The sequence below is a fragment of the Parasteatoda tepidariorum genome, chromosome 5, assembly GCF_982258835.1.
Source record: "Parasteatoda tepidariorum strain Cologne lab strain chromosome 5, Ptep-v5.0, whole genome shotgun sequence".
Classification (NCBI taxonomy): domain Eukaryota; kingdom Metazoa; phylum Arthropoda; class Arachnida; order Araneae; family Theridiidae; genus Parasteatoda; species Parasteatoda tepidariorum.
This window is the reverse complement of record NC_141759.1, coordinates 72,850,142-72,873,508: the sequence shown is the minus strand read 5'-3', so window position 1 is coordinate 72,873,508 and position 23,367 is coordinate 72,850,142. Positions and strand designations below refer to the sequence as shown.

Sequence of the window (23,367 nt, the reverse complement as noted above, 5' to 3'; positions counted from 1 at the left end):
TGTACCCGAAAACTTCACGGAGGCGAATGAAGCTCTGATTGGTGAAATATTTGTCCCACGAAAAACTCGCTGATCAAGTTCTCGTTCGTATTTCCAAATATGCATGTGTGATATAGTTTGCAGAAGTTAGACAAAGCGTAGTATTAAATCTTTAGAAATGACAATCAAAGAAATCTCAATAGATAAAAGGTTATAAGCGTGAAAAAGGTGTATCTATCGCAATTTAAAAACAAACGAGTAAATCGAAACTTTTATATTAAAATATCTGTTCTTATTTAATATGGTTTCAATTCGCTATTTATTATATGCTTACAGGCATTGTAGTTCTCTCTCGTCTAATGTACGCGTTAGATTTGCACCTAGCCCTACTGGTTGCTTGCATTTGGGAGGACTTAGAACTGCTTTCTTCAATTATTTATTTGCTAAAAAAATGAAAGGAAAATTCATTTTGAGAATTGAGGATACTGATCAAGTACATTGTAGACTTATTTAAAATATGTAGTGATATGAATTTTTATATATTGCTTCCATTTCAGAGTGATTCAGTAATTTTTTTTTTTTTCATTGCCTGCCGCTTATCATTGACATTTACTATATTGCAAAATGCCATTTCTGTCTAAAAAAAATTTTTATAATAGTATGGCATAGCGATCATGACAAAAAGCATCTTAAAACTTTTTCAGAATACTTATATTTGTTACAAATCTTATCTATGAAAAAAAATAATAATAACTGGATTAACTTTCGCTGCAAACTGAAAAAGTACCAAAAAATTTTAAAACAAATCTTTGAATTTCCTTGCACTGAGTTAAACAAAAAGTACCAATATTTTTTCTGCCAAATTTCTTGAGAATATTTGTTTACATTTGGTAATTATAGAAGGAATGTGTGAAAAGCATAAAATTGTATTGTTAACTATCTCAGATAACCATTGGGAAGTACTTTCTACAACCTCTCAGCTCTGATAACTCCTTCCCTCTGCCTAAAATCTATCTTATCTATTATTAAATCTATCTCTCACCTGAAAAGATAATAATCAATTATTGCGTCAATACATTTATTATTGTTTGAATTTTAATGGTCTAAAAATCCTAACAAAAAAATATAGCTAATGGTATATACTTATTCTGAAATATATTTATTCCAGTATTTTTTTCCATTTTGACCAAAACTAAACTTATTGGTTTAACTGTCTGAAAAAAAAACACCTACCAGGTGTAAACTTGATTTTAGAATGGCATTACAAGCAGCGAATTCTGTAGTAATACGAGATTTTATATACTACTAAAGAAAAAAAAATAATTTTATCATTAAAAATGTGTTCCTGAGCAAATAATTAAGGTATATTTCAGTTATTTAAATTTTGGTATGATTCTGTGAAAGCTTATAATTGTATGCTTATTAGTATAGGCTATCTAACAACTAACTTTGTAGTAATATGAGATTTTATTTACTGCTAAGAAATTAATTATATTTTTTATCCCATTCAAAACTTGTTACTCTGAAAATAATTAAGATATTAAGTCGATTAAATTGTTTTGGTATTATTCTACAAATGTCTATAATTTTATTTTACTGAATGTAGAAAATCTTTAAATTGGTTTCATTCTTAAATGATGACTCAGTATTTTCACTACAACGCGAGAATCTCGCTTATTTTTTTTTTCCTCTCATTAAAAAATTATTAAAGCGAGAAGATTGCGCACTCTATTAATCAATTTCAAAATGCGCGAATTTTGGAAAAAAAATCGTCTTCTGCCATTTTGAATAAAATCAGTTTCACTTTTCTTCCTTGATCTTTCATTATTTTCAACATCGATCCCTGTTATCTAGCTTCCCTGTTTACCAGTGTTGTTCAGAACCGGTGCGAACAGCAGAACACTATGCCCCCTCCCCCCTGAATGACGGAACACATTTTTCTGCAACCACATGTTCACCGAAGGTAAGATTTCTTCATGTAAGACGTTTAAATTTTTTTCAATGTTACAAATTTACTTAGTGATTCCGAATTGTTCAGCATCTGTTGCAAGGTCATTTAGCACTCAAAACCGAAATAAGACAAAATATCGTATACAGATGACTGATAAACATTTGAGCAACCTAATGGGAAAAGCTGATGAAAAAGTAGATATAGAACGTTTTCCATATCATGATGCAACAAAAATATTCAATGCTTTAAAAATTAGAAGATGTTAAAAATGTATTATAATTAAAGAAATATTGTTTTCCAAGTCTATTCGCGTTTTTTTAATTTTTAAAAATCTCACTTAACTTTTTGAGATCTCACCCTGTTTTTGAGAAAGGGTGAGAAATTCTCTCTCATTTTTTTTTCTGTAGTGAAAACACTGTGACTAGTAGTTAGTTAACTTCAACTAAAATTACTTTTTCAGAAAAGAATAAAACCAGGTTCAGTTGAAAATTTAAATGAAATGCTTAAATGGACTGGCCTTATTCCAGATGAGAGCCCCTCTAAAGGTGGATCATATGGACCATATGTACAGGTATGTGAATGTGTTTATATTAATTCTAATTACCATTATTATGGGTTCAAAAGCTTACAATAATCTGGGAAGAGTGTACTGACTTTAGCTATCATCATTTCATATTTTTTTATGAACTGTATCTATAAAGGATTTTTGAAGAAATAAACAAAAGATTAATTTGTAATCGTATTCATGTATTTTCTTCCATTAAGTTGCCATTTTAATAGCTGAATTGGTTACCTTTTTACATGCTAACTAAATGAGCATATATTCTTTTCCTTTTAGAAATATAAATTTTAAATGTTAATCCTAGTTTTATATTTTCAAAGGTTAATAATATAAAGGCCTGGTTTTATATTATTAAAAAAATAAATTAAAAAAAATCAGTTTATTAAAAAAAAATATATATTATAATAGCTATATTGTTATTTAATTTTAAAATCAACACATGAGATAAAAATCCTAAATGTCTGTATTTTTAAATATATTTTCTCTGTGAATTCAGTATGTTTAAAAATGTGATATAAGAAAGCTTTTTAATTTCAATACATTTATTATATTTTCCATTTTGTGTAGTCTGAAAGGTTGAGAATATACAAGGAAAAAATTGAAGACTTGTTGAAGGTGATATTTTTACTTTGTTTCTTTTCTATTTTGCACTGATTTTTATTTCATGTTTTCAATTGATTTTATAACAATAAATACTTATTTAAAAAAAATTATAAAGATTTTTTTTTCAATCAATTTGAAACTTCACAAACTAAAGTTTTTTTTAGTATTAATTACATAAGACTAACGGAATTGAAAAGGCAAGGAAAGTTCAAACAAAGCAAAAACAAATATAAATTCAAAAATAAAGCACCTAATTAGAATAAAATTATTATCTGAATATAATTTTTTGTGTTATAAAATTAATTTTAATTATATTTTTAAGCATATGCATAAATTATGTATAATTTGCTCTGCTTTTTTCCTTTTAATTATAAGATAAATTTATATTTTTCATTACATTCTCAATTATTTTTATAATTGCAAGGAATAAATAAATTAGTAATCTCACTGAAAAATTATACCTTGCTCTGTCTTACACATACACAAATTTTTTCCAGTGGACACTGGTAATTGTAACTTCTCTGGTGATTCCGATCAAAGTATGGAATTGATTTAAGCAAATTTTGCGAAAAAAAAAGCTTTAAAATAATAAGCCAAAATGGTAAAGCAGCTAAAACCAAATTTAGGTAAACAATTTTAATAAAAAGTTGGTAACCAAAAAGGAGCAAAAACAAAATTCTAAAGATATATATGTTAGCAAAAACAGTACTTCATCAGGGGACACACTGTCTGCACTGTAGCCAGTGGTTAAACCAAACACTGTCTGTGGCCTGAGGCCCCATAATAAATAAAAAATGCAATCAAAAATTCAAATATTGAAGTAAAAATGTTGACTTGTGTTTTTTCTGTGTATGATTGAATTTTCATCCCTCAAAACACTCTGTGAGAAATTGGTTACTGCCAACTCAAGTGGAATAAATAGAAGATCTTTTTCAAACAGCAGTTTTAAATATTAAAATAATTTGTTAAATAATTTATAATTGTAATCTAGTTTAAATAATGATATTAGTTTCTAAACTATTAATTATATAATTTTTAATGAAGTGAAAACGAAAATGAAACAATTGGCAGGAAAAATAATTTACATACATGAGTAAAGTAAAACCTAATTTTATAATCACATAAAAAAATACAATACAATCATAATCAATTTTTATTGGTGTTACTAAATTGACAAATCACATTCAAAACATATACACTACTACAAATTACTTATTAAATTTATGATTACTAATAGCATTCTAGTTTTTATTATCAAATACTGTAAAAAAAATATGAATACTCAAACTAACTCTTAAATAATATTATATGAAGTTTGTAAAATACTACATAAAAATAAAATAGATAATAGGTAAATCGTTATTTTTTTTTTTTTTTTAAATTATGATAAACTTTTAACATTCTGAAATTGTAATAAATAGAACATTTTTTAATTCAAGCTGTTTTTATAACATTGATTGCTATGTAATTGTATCAATTATATTTAATTGCTTTCATTTTGTCCAGTTTCTTCTGGTTTCTTCCCCCGTCTCTTTCAGTGTCATGGAAGAAATAGGTTCTTCCAATCTCTTTCAGAGTCATGGAAGAAATAGGTTTCTTCCAGTCTCTTTCTGTGTCATGGAAGAAATAGGTTTCTTTCAGTCTCATGGAAGAAATAGGTTCTTCCAATCTCTTTCAGTATCATGGAAGAAATAGGTTTCTTTCAGTGTCATGAAAGAAATAGGTTTCTTACAGTCTCTTTCTGTGTCATGAAAGAAATGGGTTTCATCCTGACAAAATGCCAAACCTGATTGTAGCAACTCTCATACACTCATTAATAAAAGTTTTTGAATGTTTAATACTTTATTTTTAAATATTAAAAGGGCAGTGTTATAAAAATAATAAGAGGTCATTTTTTTAATCTAATGTTTTTTTGTATTGTTCTTATAATTAGGCTGACTTTATTCTTATTGAATTAATGTAATTTTAGTCAAATGCAGCATATAGATGTTTTTGTTCAGAAACAAGACTGAATATTATGAAAAAAGATGCATTACAAAGAAATGAAAGCCGAGGATATGATAATAAGTGTAGACACTTAAAAGAGTCTGAAATTCAAACACTGTTAAATGAAGGAATTCCATACACAATTCGATTCAAAGTAAGATTACGTCTTATATATCTTTACTTTTAACAATTAGTTCATTATTTGTATTATATACTGTGTCTGTTAATTAGCAACAATTTTAATAATTTGTAGACATTTGCAAGTAATTTTATTTTAAATAAAACAAATATTTTGCCTTTTTGTTATAATCTTATTGTGTTTTTTAAAACCGAAATTTTTTTTAAATAATAATAAAAAAATTTCCAATTTTTTAAAGAAATTTTTAATCATAGTATAATACAATTAATTATCGTTAGATTATCCTAACCCTTTTATATTCTATTAATTCTTTTTCTTTTGGTTAGCTTATTATTTCATTATTTTATCTTTTGTTAAATTTTTCAGATTCCCGAGGAACCAGTATCTCATAATGACATTATATTTGGTACCCATACCCATAGTGTTTCTGAAAATGAAGGAGACTTTGTAAGTGATTCATAAATTTCTTTTCTTTTTTGTTTACTTAGGAAATATAGGAGATTTTATGTATTTCTCAAAAATTGTATTACATTAAATGTATAAAAATTTCTTCGCATGCTGCTATGTTTAATAAAAAAAGCAAGATATTAAAAACTCTAAAAATGCAGGGTGTAAAGAGAGATTCCACATTGAAATGCCGAATTAAGAAAAAATCATCCAAATATTGAGAAATTTGATAAGTTCTCAATTAAAGAATATCTAAAGACAATAAAATAAAGAAATTGAGAGGGGGAATTTTAAGTGCGTTTTGAACATTGGCGTTTGGTAGGAGCAATTTTTACTTACAATTCTCCTACAATTTTTACAATTGCTTTAATTACATTCCAGTACAGACCTTTAGCCAGAATTTAGAATGGTATCCCATAAGAAGGCCAGAAAATTGTACATAATCAATTTTAATTATGTATTAATAATCAGCACTTTTAATTAAACTTAAAATGATCTTAAATTAACAAAATATTCTCCAGGAGTAGTTTGAAAAATACAGAATTTGTATCATCCAGCCATCGATGGGATTCGAAAGCAAGAAAAACTTGTAGATGAGACGAAGAAGAAAAAAATTACCATTATTCTTTAATTCATTCAGTAGCAACAAAAGTGTCTTGGAACTAATATAAATCACAAGAATCAGGAAAGAAGAACTAATAATAGCAGAAAACTATTTATTACAATTGTTGGGAACACATTGATAAACCCTATTGATCTTGAATTTCAGCTCTATCATTGTCGAAAAACACAAGAAAAAGTGTTACCCCCTCCTGAAAGCCATTGCTTTATCAGGAAGAATTTCTTTTTCATTGGTTGAAATTTTAACAAAAGAGAAAAATATTGGTAATAAATGAATGCATACCTAATGAATTTCTAAGTATAGAGATACCTCTGCCTGTATTTCTCTGTTATTAGCCACTTGCAAATTCAACATAAGTTCAACACTTCATCCCCCTTTTTTTATTTTTCAACGCATTATTTTTTCTTAATGAGTGACGTAATTGCAATTTGATGAAAGGCAGGCAACAGAATGAATCACAAAAATTCTAAAAATAGAGCATAGAACTCTTAAAATTACAATATTCCAAAAAGGGAACAATTAATTTTGAACTAATGTTTACCTTTAAATAAAATTTCAAGTTTAGTGCCTAACAGACAATTAAAGGTTTGCAAATATTGTAATTGTCTTATATAGATTATAAGACGCATATATATATGCAGCAATAAAGGAAACAAAAATAATACCCCCGAAGCCGACGTCTTCAGGGGTTACCGAACCCAGTAGCCATAAAACAAAACCTTTTCTATTGAGGGAGAAGCAAATGCTTAAAGTAACTCTCTCAGTACCCCAAAGGTTTTGTATAGAAGTCCAGGAAAAAACATGAAATACAAGGAACCAATTTAGAAAAGAAACTCAAACAAAATCATCAGAAAATAAAAACTTGGACTTCTATACAAAACCTTCTGGGTACTGAGAGAGTTACTTTAGGCATTTGCTTCTCCCTCAAGAGAAAAGGTTTTGTTTTATGGCTACCGGGGCCGGTATCCCCTGAAGACGTCGGCTTCGGTGGTCATATTTTTATTTCATTTGTTTCCTTTATTGCTGCATTTATTCTTTTTTTAAATTTCTACTGCTTTTTAGCGCGTTTTTTTCACCAAAGTTTTATCTATTTAAAATTTTTCAAAAAAATAAATATTTGTTTTCTTTAAGTAACGTATATTTATAGAAATTATGTGAAAAATATAAAGATATTCTATAAAAATGGTTTATTGGTAAATTATATTACAAGCTGGGTAAAAATTAGCACAATATATCAAAATTCTTAAAAAATTAGATAATTATGAAAACGAAATCAAACTTAGAGAAAAAAATATTTCATAATGCAAGATTTATGTATGTAAAAAATATTATTTGGACTTTAATTGTTGGTTAAATTCAAAATCCATGTTCTATTATTATAACATTGGCTCATAAAAATTTAGTTATTAAATATGTCCTAAAAAAGCTCTTATCTGAAGATTTTGCAATTAGAATATCACTAATATCTTCACAGTTAATGCAGCAAACTGCCCTAGTTATCAAAGTGAAGTTTTATATCAAATACTATAAAAATTGGTTATAATAAAAAAATATGACTCTTTTTGATTTATAGCATATATTTTTATCAACCTTTATAAAGGTTGCTATAATAAAGCAAGGATTCTATACTTTTTATTTATTTAAGAAAAATTTGTTTACTGAACTTAGTAAATTATATTATTTACTAAGTATTTATTTTTTTAAATTTATAATGCTCTTAAATTTTACTATGTGCTGTATTGAGTTGAATTTTTATATTATTGCAGGTTATATTAAAAAGTGATGGTTTTCCTACTTACCATTTTGCATGCGTTGTTGATGACCATTTAATGCATGTAAGCCATGTTTTGCGTGGAACTGAATGGCTGATTTCTACTCCAAAACACATCATGCTTTATAATGCCTTTGGATGGACTCCACCAAAATATGCTCATCTTCCTTTGTTGACAAACAGGTATATTTATTTGACAAATGTTGTATTAGAATAGGGTTAATCTAATAAAAGATTTCTCACAAATTCTATAGGGGTTGGACCTTGATAATTTAATGTACACAGATCTCTGAAATTAATAGTATTTGAGATATTAAGCATTGTAAATGCATTAACGGGGAAGTTTATTCATGCATTGGGCTCAGAAATTAAGGTCTTCTATATTGGGTGCAAAGTTAGAAGTAATTTGAATGCCATATATCTCTTAATTTTGAAGTTATAGATAGTCATAAATTAAACAAAATATAACTTGTAAGAAGAAGAAAAATGTTAAATTCCCTTACAAAATATTTTTTCATTTAAGTTAAATATAATGTATCTAAATATTAAATTTTTGTAATTTAATCTTATTTTCTCTCTTTCTTATTTTAAAAAGAGTCTGACCTCTTATTTGTTCTTGTGATCTTTTATTTCATATAGATGTTTTAACGTAAAACAAAAAGTTTCTTTTTTTCTATTAAAAAAAAAGTTATAGCTAATAGTCACCATAACTGTTTCAATTTATGTAATTATTCTATAGATACATTTCAGCTCTGACTGAAACTATGCTACTTACTGAGAACAGTTATTCTATTCCAATAACAGTCATCAAATTAGTAAAACAAATATTTAAAAAGAAAGTAACATTTTTTGCAAATTTTTCAAGAAATGTAATTTTGCATTGAAACTTATTATTCATCTTCCAATATTAATCTACCTTATGCTAATGTGCTTAATACATTTCTTTTTTGTATTATACGAAAACCTTTTTTCAGGTTGTGTCTTGTTTTCTCATTCCAATGTATTTTTTAATTTATTATTTCAATAAAAAGTTATAAATATTTTGCAGTGATCGAACTAAACTCTCTAAAAGGCAAGAAGCAATTGGAATAGATTATTTTAAGGTAAATGTAAAACTTTTTTGCTGGATTCTTAATTTTTATTTAATTATTTATTTTGTAATTTTTATCACTTTTGTTTAATATTTTTACGTCAATCAAATTAAGTATTTATGATTTGAGCTATATATTTGTACAATTTTTAAGCTGTATATATTACCTTGCTGATGAAACAGTCAAATATAAATCATATCAAATATCTGTTTTAAAAAAAAAAGAACAAAAACAAAAACATTGCCAATTGGTTGAGATTTGTATGAGCAATTTGGCCAGTGTAGCAAGTTCCAACTTTTGTACCATCACTCCCTACGCTACTTCCATCTTAACATTTTAAAACATTTTTTTATTCAAGATGCTGTGTTTTGTTAAAAATATTTTTTGTCTAAAAAATCTTGCTTAGCAAAAACTGAATGAGTAATGTATATATATATATATATATATATATATATATATATATATATATATATATATATATATATATATATATATATATATATATAGCACAATAAAGACAAAAAGGATAAAAAGAAAAGAGAGAAAATTAAGGAAAATAATCTAATATTAATGAAAAGTGAAGAAGAAAATTATTAAAATCAAATATTTAAAAAAATAAACGAACAATGGAGAACTAATGAATAACCACTTACAATGAAGAACCTAAAAAATAATTATAGTCAAGTAAAATTATTTAGCAATTCTATTGCTAAGAATTATTTTATGCCTAATAAAAAATGACAAAATAGTTTGATAAAATAAAACTATGTCTTTTAAAATCAATCAATATTTTGAAATAAATCAAAATTTAGTTTAGTATTTTTCTAAGTTTTAACTGTGAACAAATTAGCTTTAGTTTAAAGTTTTAATTAACTTTTAGAATAAAGGATATTTTCCTGAAGCTTTATTGAATTTCCTTGCCATTGCTGGTGGCGGATTTGGTAAACAAGAAGGATGCATTGCTTATGATCTTGAAACACTATGTTCTAAAGTTAGTAAATTTTATTTTAATATTCAACGAAAATTCTTCACTTGAAATCTTTTTGAAAGTTACAATTCTAACTATTAAAAATGATCAATTTTAGTAATGATTTTTGTTTAATATATTTTAACATTTAGTTATAAAGCTCTTAATATGTGTTTTTCTTAATTCTGTATTTTTTCATGATATTAAACAGTTTTACAAAGATTAAAAATTATGGCTAAATATTTAATATTACACTTTTACAAAGGAGTTTTACAAATATTAAATTCTATTAATATGATTAATATTCTGTATATTAATCATATTTTAAACCATATAAAATGATAATAATTTGCTTATTGTGACAACAGTTTCATTTTTAAAAATTTATTTTTTGAAAAAAATAATAAACATGTATTTTCAGGGTGGCCACCCACCTGGAAAACCTGGAATTATCAGGGAATTTTTTTATACTGGACAAAACCTGGAAATATCAGGGAAATTTGGATAAAAACCTGGAAAAATCAGGGAATTTTAAAGAAAAGATGGAAATTTTTTCTTTGATAATTTTTTTAATTTCACTTTTTTAAATTATTTACTAATTTTCTTAATTTAAATTATTTCATCCATTATATCCACTTTTTTTAACGGAAATGTATCGCCAAACAGTTGAAATATCATCAATTTAGCTATACATTGCTTGCATCAAAATTTGCTCCATTACAGCTGTTAAACTAGAATGTCACATAAAATTCTCCTACTGTTGCTAAACGAATGCAGAAACCTTTGACCGCTATGGGACTGTGCAATTTAGGAAAGATTCTGGTGTAGGTGGAAAAAGATTTAGGATATTAGCTTCTATTTTTAAATGCTGTCTTTGGGCTGAATCCATTTATGGCTCAAGTTTGTTCCGATGCTTTAATGGTAATTTTTTTTTCTATTTTGACAAAATGTTTTTGTATTTTTAACTTTATAAAATTCTCCAAAAATTAGTTGGTTATAATTTGATAATAGATTTTATATTGCACTCTTTTTCTGAAATTTTTTCTACTCCCATTCAAGGAAATCTGTGAATTATTTTTTCTCAGCAAGCCAACCAATCACACATTTTTTTACCATCGCTGACAGCAATGTTTGTCGATAAATCGTTACAATTGTTGCATTAATGCTAATTTTTTCTATTTCATTTTAACCTTTTATAACATATTTTTTAAAAATGGTTTTTTTAAGAACCAACTATATATTAATATTTAATTTTACTCTTTTGTTGGTCAATATTTTGTACCAAAACATTTGAAAAATAAATAAAAAATCTTGCCAAATTGTCAAAATAACATTTTGAATAAAATATTTTATAATATAGACACTTTTCTTGTACACATCCTACACTTAATAAGAAAAAAGAAACGAAAACCTGGAAATTTTAAGATTTTTATCTGGAAAACCTGGAAAAATCAGGGAAATTTGAAATCTGATTTGAGTGGCCACCCTGATTTTACTTTTGACTATTTATTTTAAAATACTGGAATAGAACCATGAAATTTGAATTCTTCTACATTTTAAAACACTATTTTCAGATGTTTTGTATCATCGGGTTGTAAGGTTTGCATAAGTTTAATTTTATCACAGTGTAGAAAAGTGTAATATTCATATAAAAGAAGGTGGCAACAGTTTATATAAAAAAAATCGAACGCTTTGCTTTATAATATTTATTTATTAAAATGTTTTTTAAATATCTTCTCGCTTCTTAATTTTATTTCATTTAATATAAATTCCTTGTCTTTCAACCTTACCTTATATAGTAAAGAAGAAAACTAATTGTTTGTGAATGAAACTATAAAACCAAATTTGAATAAACATGCCACTGTTATCTGCAACTGATTTATGGAATCTGCATGCATTATATAAACTGATGGAAATTGTTGCATGGAAACTGATTTATTAATATATTTAAGAACTTTTTGCCAATGTGCAAATTTGTTAATGGCAATGATTTTGAATCCTTAAATGCAAAATTATATGCAACAAATTCTCGAAAATTTGTATAGTTTATTGTTCAAGAGTTAAAAGTATTATATGTGTAAAAATGTATTGTATTACTATTTTCTGACAATAATTAAAAATTTTTAAGCATTCATTTTTTTTTTTTTTTTTTTTTTTTTTAATATTTAACTTTATTCTTCAGTTAATATTCAAAAATCTGTTCACCTTTTAGAGGATGAAACGTTTAAGGGTTGCAGATTTTAGAAATCTTCAGTAATATAATTTTGGGTTATATAATGAGCATTTATGTATAGTGTAGTAATAGTAATGTAAAATTTATATTAAACATAATCCATTTTCAAAGTGATCTAGTTAGCTTTCCAGAATAAGGAATTGATTAATTTTTAATGAAAATAAATATTGATTTATGTGTGACAAAATTATTACATTATTAGTGTTTTCTGAGTGACTGCATAGAATTTATCATTTTATGTGAGTACAAATAAATGTTTTATTAGCAATAGAAATCTGAAAGTTAAAAATTCACTGGTTCATTTTATTCATTATTATTTGTGTACCTTAGCTTCACTACCAAGACTTCTATTTTTATTAAATGGAAGCCATTTATGTTACCTATTCAAGAAAAATATATTATTGTAATATGATTGGAATGGGAAGAAAGCTTGCCAAAGAACGTAAATGTGTGGTTTTGAACGAATATTTATTAAAATAAAGAAGAGTTAGAAAAGTGAAGTACAACTATATGGAGTAGTATAGTAAAATAAAGCATTTCTGCAACAGCCTATTTTCAGCCTAGAGGATCAGAGATTAAGGCTCCACAATTTTGTGATTGATGGCATGATTGTGTTAATGTGATCAGCATTGTGCATGGGGCAATAGTGCGAGTGAATTTTAAAATAATATACCTTTATACCTATTAGACAAAAAAAGATGTTCATTAAATGATCATATTAAAATTAAATTAATGTATAGTACTATTATGTTTCTTTGGATTATTAAGGTTTGTTTATAAAAACTTTTAGCTGTACATTTTGAAACTATAGGTTCAATTAAAGTTAATGTTTCTGACATATTTATAAAAAGTTACCATCAACTTTTGAAAGCAATTTTAAGTATATGTTTGAGGCTTAATTAAGTAGATATATACATATGTATAAATATATGCTTATTTCTCATTTCAGTTCAACTTGGACCAAGTGAATAAAAATTCCTGTATTGTAGATTTTAGAAAGTTAGATTTATTAAATAACAACTATATTACACGGAAGCTTTCAAACGATGAAGGTTTTGTTGAATTGGTTAGAGATTTCAGACGAATTTTGAAAACCAAATTTGGTCAAAGGTATGTATGTTCTTGTTCTTAAATATTTTAATTAAATACATTTTATTGGCATATAGATATTTATTATGTAGTATTATTTTACTTATGAACAATTTTATTTTTCAAAATCATACAGGCTTACAGTTAATATCTTGCTAGGGATTTTAAAATTTTCCGATTCTTAATTGGTCAATACTGCTGAACAAAACTAAAAGTAAGATATGTATATGCATATAATTTTTAAATATTTTTAGCTACCAATTTGCTCAAATTGGATATGGACGCGGTAAAAATATAAATTTAGTTACAAGGAAATTTTAATAAATTTATTAATAATTATAACATACAATTAACTCAATGATTTTATGTAGAATTTCATAACATAAGTTCGATACCCATTGTTTTTTATCAAATTTTGGAAGAGTTTATTTCTTTGTTTGGATACATAAACATTGCTACATATTCTTTTAATTCTATTCCTTTGATAAAAGATAGTATTTAAATGAGAAACGAATTCCATGCGATTAGTTTATTTATATTAAATTTAAAATCATTTCTTTCATTGTATAATAATAATTTCTTCTTTTTTTGATACCTAAATACAAAACATTAAAATTAATATAAACATCATGATTATGAAGCAAGAATAATTCCTTGTGGTAAATATTGTTCAACAAAATCGTATAATTTTAAAAATTAAAGATAACTAAATCATCAATAAATCTAAAAACAAATTTAATATTAAGAGTATAATTTTTCATAATAGTGTCAAAATAAGTTAGCTAAGAGAGTTGAAAAATTTGATCCCTGTGATATTTCATCAAGTTGAACAAAAATATGCTTTCCATTTTAAGATAATTATTAAGAAGACAAAAATTAATTAGAATTTGTCAATAATCAGAATCGCAATTCAGGATATTTTTATAATCATAGCAAAAACTCATAAAAACATCTTTTAGTTTAGAAAGGAGAATACCATTGGAAAGATCCTGGAAATCAAGTCACTATAGAATTAATTTTATTTTGTTTAATAAATTCTAAAATAGGTTGTTTATTGGTGATAATCTGAGAAAAACTTTTTTTAAATATTGTTAAAATAGAGAAAATGGTGCCAGGTTTAGTTAGGTAAGCATTAGACCCACAAGTGATTGTTCTGAATTAAATAGGAATTTTATGAAATTTTGCACTGATAATATTAAGAATGTAAATTGTATGTAATTTATTTTAATTTTTAAACTCTTTTATAGTGCTAGAATTTTTTAATGATATTATTATTCAAATTACTCGGCTTAAAATTTTTACTAATTTTTAACTCCTTATTTAAAAGTTTAACATAATTTTTTACAGAAGATTGCATAATTATTGTTAGCTTTATCTATTATGGTAATTAGAATATTTTTTGTAGTTGCTTAATTGATTGATCAATTTTACAAAAATTTGTTGAATTGTAACTCTTATTTAAATTTTCCTTATTATTGAAAGCAAAGTTTTTAAAGTAGTAATAAACAGCTTATTTCCATTTTGTTAGCTTACCTAAAGGTAAAGAGAAGCTTTTTGATATCTTTAAACAAAAATTATTGAGATCATTAAGAAAGCATTTGAGAATTTTATTGATTGATATTTATTAATTGTCTAAATTTTGTGCCTTTTAGCATCAAATTTCTTAGTTCTAAGTTTTCTATAACATTCAAATTACCAATAATAATCTGCTTATGATGTTTTTTTACAAATTCAAAATATTTCTCTTCTTCACATTGATGTTCATAATCGAATATATTAATTTTCCCTAAATTTTTGCATATATCATTATAATTAAAAATAGTTCTACCAAAACTTTTAATATATTTATAGCTTTTAAGTTTGCTAAGATCTTTTAATGGAAATAAATTTGTAGTTTTTCAAAAATATTTTGAAATATTAACTTATTGAAAATGGGGTCTTGAAAGTTAATGTCAAAATATAAGTGATCTTTCTTTCCTCTATATTTTTAACTTATTTCCTAAGTTCTATATACTTTCAGTTTATGCGCTATAAGTAAAATTTATTATGTATTATTTTTCTTCATTAATCTCTTTTTTTTCCTTTTTGTCTTTATTATATATATATATACATACACACACACACACACACACACACATATATATATATATATATATATATATATATATATATATATATATATATATATATATATATATATATATATATATATATATATATATATATATATATATATATATTGTGAAAAGTAATAGTCTTTTTCTGAACTAAATTCGTGGTCTACAATTTAAAAACTATGGTCTGAATATCAACTTGCAAATGTAAACACATTTAAATTAAACAATATACACTAAATGACCTCTTTTTTATGAATTCTCCTTCAATTGTTTTTTATCATCTCTTTTAATATATACTTGATTCTTGTCATAATCTCTAAAAGATGCAGGGCTTTCCGGGGTCAGGAATAATTTGGAAAACCTGGAATTGTGTAACTCCAAAAAGCAGGGAATTGTAAGGGAAAGTTGCAATTTTTTACAACAACAAAAAAAACGGGAAAATTCCTACATTATGAAACCTGGAAAATAAGTAGTCTTTCAATTGTCAATAACAGTAATCAATTATTGAGATTCGAGTTAAGTAATTCTAACATCTATTACAATTATTTGTTAAAAAAATTTCTCATTTCAGTCCAACTGACATTCCCATCCTAATTCAATTCTTCTTTTTTTTTTTTACTCGCAAAATCTAATAGACTGGTGGACAAAATAAAGACAACATCAGAATCGGACACAGCTTGAATGGGCTAATGTTCTTTTCACCGATGAGTCCAGATTCAGTCTACAACCTGATTCTGGACGGTTATTGATATGGAGGGAACCTGGAACCCGATACCATCCCAGCAACATTATCGAAAGGGACCATTATGCTGGTGGAGGACTCATGGTTTCATGCAAGGATCATGCAAGGATCATGCAAGATACCCGCACACCTCTCCATGTGTTTAACAATGGTTCCGTGAATGCCCAGAGGAGGTCCTAGAGCCCTATGTACGTCCTTTCAGGGACGCTGTTGGCCCTGAGTTCATTTTTATGAACGACAATGCGCGACCACATAGGGCTCTCATGGTTGATGAGTATCTGGAAAGCGAGGATATTCAACGAATGGATTGGCCAACCAAATACCCTGACCTGAATCCTATTGAACATGCTTGGGATGCTCTTGGGAGAGCTATTGCGATGCGCCAACCTCCCCCCAGAACCATTCTGGAGTTAAAAATTGCTCTGGTGGAAGAATGGGAAGGTCTTCCACAAGTCCTCCTTAACTTCCTTATTAACAGCTTGCATACTCGTTGTGCATGCTGTCTGTCTATCAGGGGTGACCATACACCATACTAGAGGCAACACACACTGTACAAGCCTCACTTTTATTGTCAACTTTTATCCTTAAGTTCAGACTACATTGGATTTATTGGCAATAGGTCTTGCCTGTGAATGGCACTTTTATTTTTGTTTTGCATACTTTATTATCATGGAATAAGCTATATCCATACCAAATTTCATTTATTTATATTCAATATTTTTTGAGATATTTGGGAAAAAGTCTTCCATCTCTTAATTTTGTCCACCAGTGTATTTCACATAACAAATAAAAAAATTGCTAATAAAAATTAGTTTTCTGGTGAAAAATTGCATGGTATTTATAAAATATATTCTGGATTTTTGCTGAAATTTACCTGATGTACCTGGAAAAAAAGTCGGGATATTTTTTTCTAGGTCTTAGTAAATCTAAATGTCTGGATGTTTATTTTCCACAAATGCTAAATAGGGTTGAGATCTGGAGATAGTGAGGGCTAGCATCATAAAGTAAAATATCACACCAATCTGTAACAATTCCTGAAGAACAGAAGGGCCTATTATCTTTTTGAAATTACCCTCGTACATAGAGATAAATCATCAGCAACTTGGTCTTATTCAGGTTACTATACATTCAAAATAAAGAGCCAAAAGCATACCAGGTCTTTTTTTTAAAATTCTATACTAGTTTTCAGAAGCAACATGGTGATGCAATAGCTTATTTTGATGAAACTGTAAAGTGAATGTAATGATGTGGCCTCTTAGTGTAAGTGGCTTTTGGTTTTAATCTGCACTCTTCTCTTAAAAATTTAAAATTCAGAAGATTTGACCATAAAATTTCCTTTTAGAAAAAGAGAATTACAGTGTCAGATTTCCAAATGTTGATGAATAACTTAACCATCAATTAAAAAAGTTTAAAAATTATTTTCATAGGTATGAAGAAGAAAGAAATAAGTTGACTGACTCTTACTTGAAAAAAGTACTCTTATGTTATAAGGCAAGTCAATTTTTATAACATGACTTCATTAGCAAAAATAGATTATCTCTTTTAAAAAAAGTATTTGTTTTCATTTATCAATAATACTATTTTTGTCTGGATTGTTTATTTAAGTGTTAACTTTTAAATTGTAAAAAGAATATAAGTGTTTTTATTACCGCATTAAATTGTTAATCCTATGTGAAGTAATATTACTTTTTAACAAATAACATACTTTTCTATGATACAATTGTTCAAAATTCCACGACATTATTCCATAAATTTAAAGCATAAAAAATAAGTAAGAAATATATTGTAAAAAAAGTAACTGAGTGAAACCAGTTATACATTAAAATAGTAAAAGAGGCTTATTAATTTTTAGTGATGACATATTAAATCAAGTGATATTAAGCAACTGGTTAACTACATTTCTGAGAATTATTTCATTTTATTGTTTTCTTAATATATTATAAATGCCACTGATGAGTGTTTATTTATTTCGTTTGTTTTATTTTCCATTTATAATATCATTTAGGGGAACTTTATAGCTTACTGTAAGGTTAAAATTTAAATATGCATACTGTTTCACAAACTATCTGCAACTTTTTAATCTATGAAATAGTTTGATTTTTAATTACACGATTATAACGAAGTTTGTACTCAATCATTTTATCTAGCCTGAGCACACTCTAAAATTATGTGCTTTTTCCAGATTAAGTCAGTTTAGTTTTTTGTTAGAATAAAATACTTCAATTATATTTACGTAACTTTTCCAACCTACAAATTTCATAATTTCTACTTAAAATCAGCTATTCATTCTAACAAATTGGTAATTAATTGAAACTTGAATTCAACATCAGAATTTAATTCAATTTCCAAGACAAAGAGTGAATATAGTCTGTGATCGTTGAAAACTGTTCTTTATCTTGAAATACGAGTTATTTAAGTCTTTTTCCAAATCCTCACATTTCAAATTAACATTCTTTAATCCTGTGTGTATGTGTGTCTCTCTCTATTTTTAAAAAAAAAATTATGACAAAAAAAACTTATTTATTCTTAATAATAAGATATTAGTTCTCAATAATAAGATAAAGTCCATAATATTTGGTAAAAGAAAAACTTTAAAAGCATGAAGTTTTAAAAGCTACTTTTTTTTTAAGTTTACAATATGAAGTTACTTATTCATATGTTCTTATTTTATAAACATATTTCTAAATACCTGAGAAAAAAAATTTCTTATTTTTTTTCCTAGGATAGAATGACTACTTTATTAGAAATGACTGAAAAAGATATGGAATATTTATGGATTTCCCCAAAGTATGAGAATGTAATGCAGTTGCTCTCAAATTTAAGGATACCAGACTCTGTTATTCGTAGTAAGCATAATTTTCTTTCTAGGACTTTTATCTCTCAAAATATTTTAAAATTAATTGTATTACACATAAAAATGAGTAGCTAGTACTTAACTTATGATTTTGTTTAATTTTTTTGTACAATTTAATATTTGCATTAACAACTTGTAATATTATCTTAAATAATAACTTGTAATATTAAGGTTGGAATATTCTCTTAAAATCTACTTTTTTTTAAAAATAAAACAAAAAGTAGTTAGTTATTAAATAAGTTTAAAAAAAGCAGTTAATAATAATAAAGCAATTAGTTGCTTATATGAAAGCAAAAGTATCTGAATTATCACTTAAAACAATCAAGTACTGATAGTTTTTTTTTATTATAAAAATATATTTTAATTTTTTAACAAATATTTTTCGAGACTAGTGGTATATTTTTAAATTACGATTTTTTAAAGCATTAAACATCATGATCTAAATCAGTGTTTCCCAAAGTGTGGTACGCGTTCCCGCAGGGGTATGGGAACAGTTTAGCGGGGGTACGCGTTCGTATGCAATATCTTGCAACAAACGAAAATTTCAAAAAATTTTATTTGAAAACTAAGCTAGCCATGAAAATTTACGATTACGTATTGGCTAGTTTTTGTAAAGTTCCCTGTGACAGAATCACGGCGACACTGTCGCAGAACGTTACAGAGTTCTTGAAGAAAGAATTTTTCTTTAGAAAGTAACATTTTTTTTCTTTAAAATTATATTTAAAAGATGCCTTTTTCGTGCATCGGAGGGGAATAAAATGTTCGTAATTTTTCGATTCTTATTTGAGAAAAATGAAAAGTAAAGAATATCAAAGCAAAAAATTTCTTTTCTGCAGAAATTTTTTTTCCCTTCCAGAGGGGAAGAAGTGATTAATTTTAGCGTGATTTTTTAATTTTAGTTTTCTTTTCTTTCACGGATTTTACAATTTTTAATTATTTTTTTATGTGATGGTTTGCAAACAAGTAAAAAAAGAAATAATTCGTGTGTTTTCCTCTTACAAAATGTGACAATATCGCCCGAGATGATTAGAATTTTAAAAAAATATTACGTATTCATTTTAAAAAAATACATACAATTTTATTATACCCAAATAGGCTTTTCTTTGTGAATACAATGTTTCTGTTACTTTAAATTTAATTATTAACATATATATTAGTTATTATTAAAAATATCTTGCAGAAAGATATTAGTGATAGAGAGGTTTGTCGCAGAAAGCCCAAAAAAATTCTGCCACAGGGGTAGAGTTAACAGTTAATAATTAGTGGTGGTGTCAACAGCCAGTTGTGACTTTTAACTTTTGTGCATTTTTTTATAGCAAAAAAATCATTCATTTTTTTTATTAGTGGTACTCAGCTTTACGAAAAATTTAGAAAGGGTACTCGAAAGTCGTAAGTTTGGGGAACACTGGTTTAAATAATTGATTCTTTTGTTTTATTATCAATTACTTTTGCCTCCTTTTCTTTATTTTTGTAATACTATTATGAAACTATTTTGTTTTTAATGCTCTGTAAATAATGATTAAGGTGAATTTTCTAATCTATCATTCGATGAATATCAAAATCAGATGAAAAAATTTAAACTCGTTCTAGAGAGTGTTGTTCTTTTATTTTCCATATTCTCTATACAATCTTCATTAAAAGATTAATATTTACCTTTGAATCTTTTAAAGTCTTAAGAGCAATTTTTTTATTCTTTAACTAACAAACCTTATAAAATATTTAGGTTAATATGAACATAATTTTTTCTCAGAATGATAATTTGATCTTAATATAATTATAAATTGATACCAATGAAAATGAATAAATAAATCTTGACTTATTATCAAAGATCTTGAAATGAAATCAGTTGTAAATTGCAGACAAAATAAAGAACATAACAGAAAAATTTATAAAACTACTCTGTCAGTTAATTTTTTTTTTCTTCTTTTTAATATGCAGTGTGGAAATTTTGCAATTTTTTTTTCAGGTTTAAAGGATGTACAATACCAACTTTCATTAATTTCTTCTTCTGATTACAATGAAGAAAAATTGTCTTCCAAACTGAAAGAGATTAGTTCCGAGTTAAAAATAAAATATTCAATACTTATGAGAACTATACGAGTTGTAACTACTGGACAAAAGGTAAAATTTTTAAATATATTTTAAAAGCTCAAAATAAATCTTAATTTTTTTGCATTATTTTTACATTTAAAATAACTTATATGTTTAGCCTTTAAAGCAAAACTCTTACGGCTGATTGTGTGATAAATTTTCTATAGAAAAACAACCATCTCAGACGTTTTAGAAAACTCCATTTAAATATGAATGTTTTTTAGTTTTCTATTCCTTTTATGTATAAGTTAGTTAGTCTATCAACGACTAATGATTAATTCACTTTATTAAAATAAACTTACTAGATTGCTGTTTATTATTTAACGGGTCATTATGCTGTTTATTATTAACAGGTCAGGTGCATTTTTTACCCTTACATGTCCAGCTGGGCATGTTAATTTTAAAACTCTTAAGTTTAACAAATAATGGTTTTTGTTAATACTTAAATAAAAGTATTGATGTAGATAAATGGTGTTAATGATTTATATAAGACACATTCATATATTTTCATTAATATTCATTTGAAAAGATGTATTATCATATTAAACGTTTTGCTGAAACCTGCCTTTTGTAAACTAACAAGTCTTTCGTGCAAATTAGTAGACATAAATTTTAAGATTTTATTTCTGTTCAAGCCAGTAAGACAAAATGTGCAAATAATTACCCCTTGGAATAATAAAAACTTTTGCGCACATGGCTCTTAAGCCATAAGTATATTTTCAACACCTAATTTACCTTAAATAAAGGTAAATAATAAATTTACCTTTTCCAAATTATAAATAATAAAGAGTGTAGAAAAAACATCTTGTAAATTTGCTTTAGAAATACAAAAGTTGATTTTGAAAAGATATCTATAGTTTACATTGTTTTTACTATTTAAAAAAAAATCATGAAATACAGTTAATTCATTTCTGAGTTAGACAACTTCGTAAAATTATAGGAAAAATACCCTTATATCCAAATATATATATACTATAGAAAATAATTAATAAGCGTTATTCAATAGAATAACAATTGAAAATTATGTTTAATACTTTTTGCTGATAATAACGTTGGTTTATAGCATTTAGACAATTATGCTCATAACTATTTCTTTACACAAAATAAGACTTTTTATTATTACAAAATATTGAATTTTGAAATATTGAATATTGAAGATGTCTAATTAGTCAATGTTTATTTATTTGCATTGAAAAATATGACATGATACTTAATACTCTTGGTGCAACAAGATATATGTATCCTGTTTTCACTCAACTTTTATTATACAAATAAATATTTTCAAACTCTTAATTACTCTAAGTGTCATTGAAAAATATAAAACTTATTATTTTCAGGATGGACCAGGAGTATCTGAGGTACTCACGATGCTGGGAAAAGAAGGGTGTTTAGAAAAACTATCAGCTTTCATAAAAGAAATTGAACTTAGAGAGTCTAAAATATTTTTGGAATAATTATCTAAGCAGTATAAAAATATTAATTAAGTGAAGTTTTATTTTTTTACTCTACTTTCTTTAATAACTAATATTATGATGATGAGTTAGATTTCATAAACACGAAATAAAGCATATAAACTAATGGCTGATGAATTCTTATACAAAATACTGCAGATTAAGTCCCTCATTTTAGCTAAGTTGTCCATCTGCTGCAATGATTAGAATCAAAAAAATTTTATATTCAATTTATCAGGCAAACAATGTGTTCCAATTTTTACTTTCAAAAATGTATATAAAATAATGACAAAAATGAAATATAAGTATTTTATTAATTTGTTGCTTTTCATATAAAATGTTTGTACTGTTATGAAAATGTACATATTCATTAATGTTTAATAAACTTCATTTTATCACCATTTTTTTGCATTGAAATTTTACAATTTAGATAGATAGAAAACAAATTCAATTTTATGTTATCAACCTATAAATTATGTACATCACAATGTATAGATTCAGACATTACTATGGAATATGATGTAATGATGTTTCAAAAATTATAATTTAAAGAAAGGTATATCTTTTACAAAGATTTAGAAGGCTAACGAATTTGTTATGAGTTTATATTACTCACAAGAATATAGCAATAGAACTAATAACTGAGATAAACTACATTATTAAATGTCTTAA

At 25.8% G+C, this 23,367-nt stretch overlaps 1 protein-coding gene across 4 annotated transcripts; it reads left to right on the top strand.

Annotated features, from left to right (window-relative positions):
• Nucleotides 1-16: 16 nt before the first annotated feature.
• Nucleotides 17-23,096, top strand: GluRS-m (putative glutamate--tRNA ligase, mitochondrial). 4 transcript variants are annotated; one of them, XM_087164207.1, is made up of 13 exons: nucleotides 17-237; nucleotides 2,391-2,501; nucleotides 3,060-3,107; nucleotides 5,065-5,235; nucleotides 5,587-5,667; nucleotides 8,056-8,243; nucleotides 9,109-9,163; nucleotides 10,032-10,142; nucleotides 13,301-13,461; nucleotides 17,727-17,790; nucleotides 19,022-19,145; nucleotides 21,120-21,274; nucleotides 22,582-23,096. In XM_087164207.1, the coding sequence occupies exons 2-13, from the start codon at nucleotides 2,430-2,432 to the stop codon at nucleotides 22,696-22,698; spliced, it is 1,347 nt and encodes a 448-aa protein (XP_087020333.1). In that variant the 5' UTR covers nucleotides 17-237; nucleotides 2,391-2,429; the 3' UTR covers nucleotides 22,699-23,096. The 4 variants fall into 4 exon arrangements, with proteins under 4 accessions (XP_087020333.1, XP_015923484.3, XP_015923495.3 ...); XM_016067998.4 differs by having other exon boundaries at nucleotides 72-472; XM_043044895.3 differs by lacking the exon at nucleotides 17-237 and adding an exon at nucleotides 1,410-1,942.
• Nucleotides 23,097-23,367: the final 271 nt, after the last annotated feature.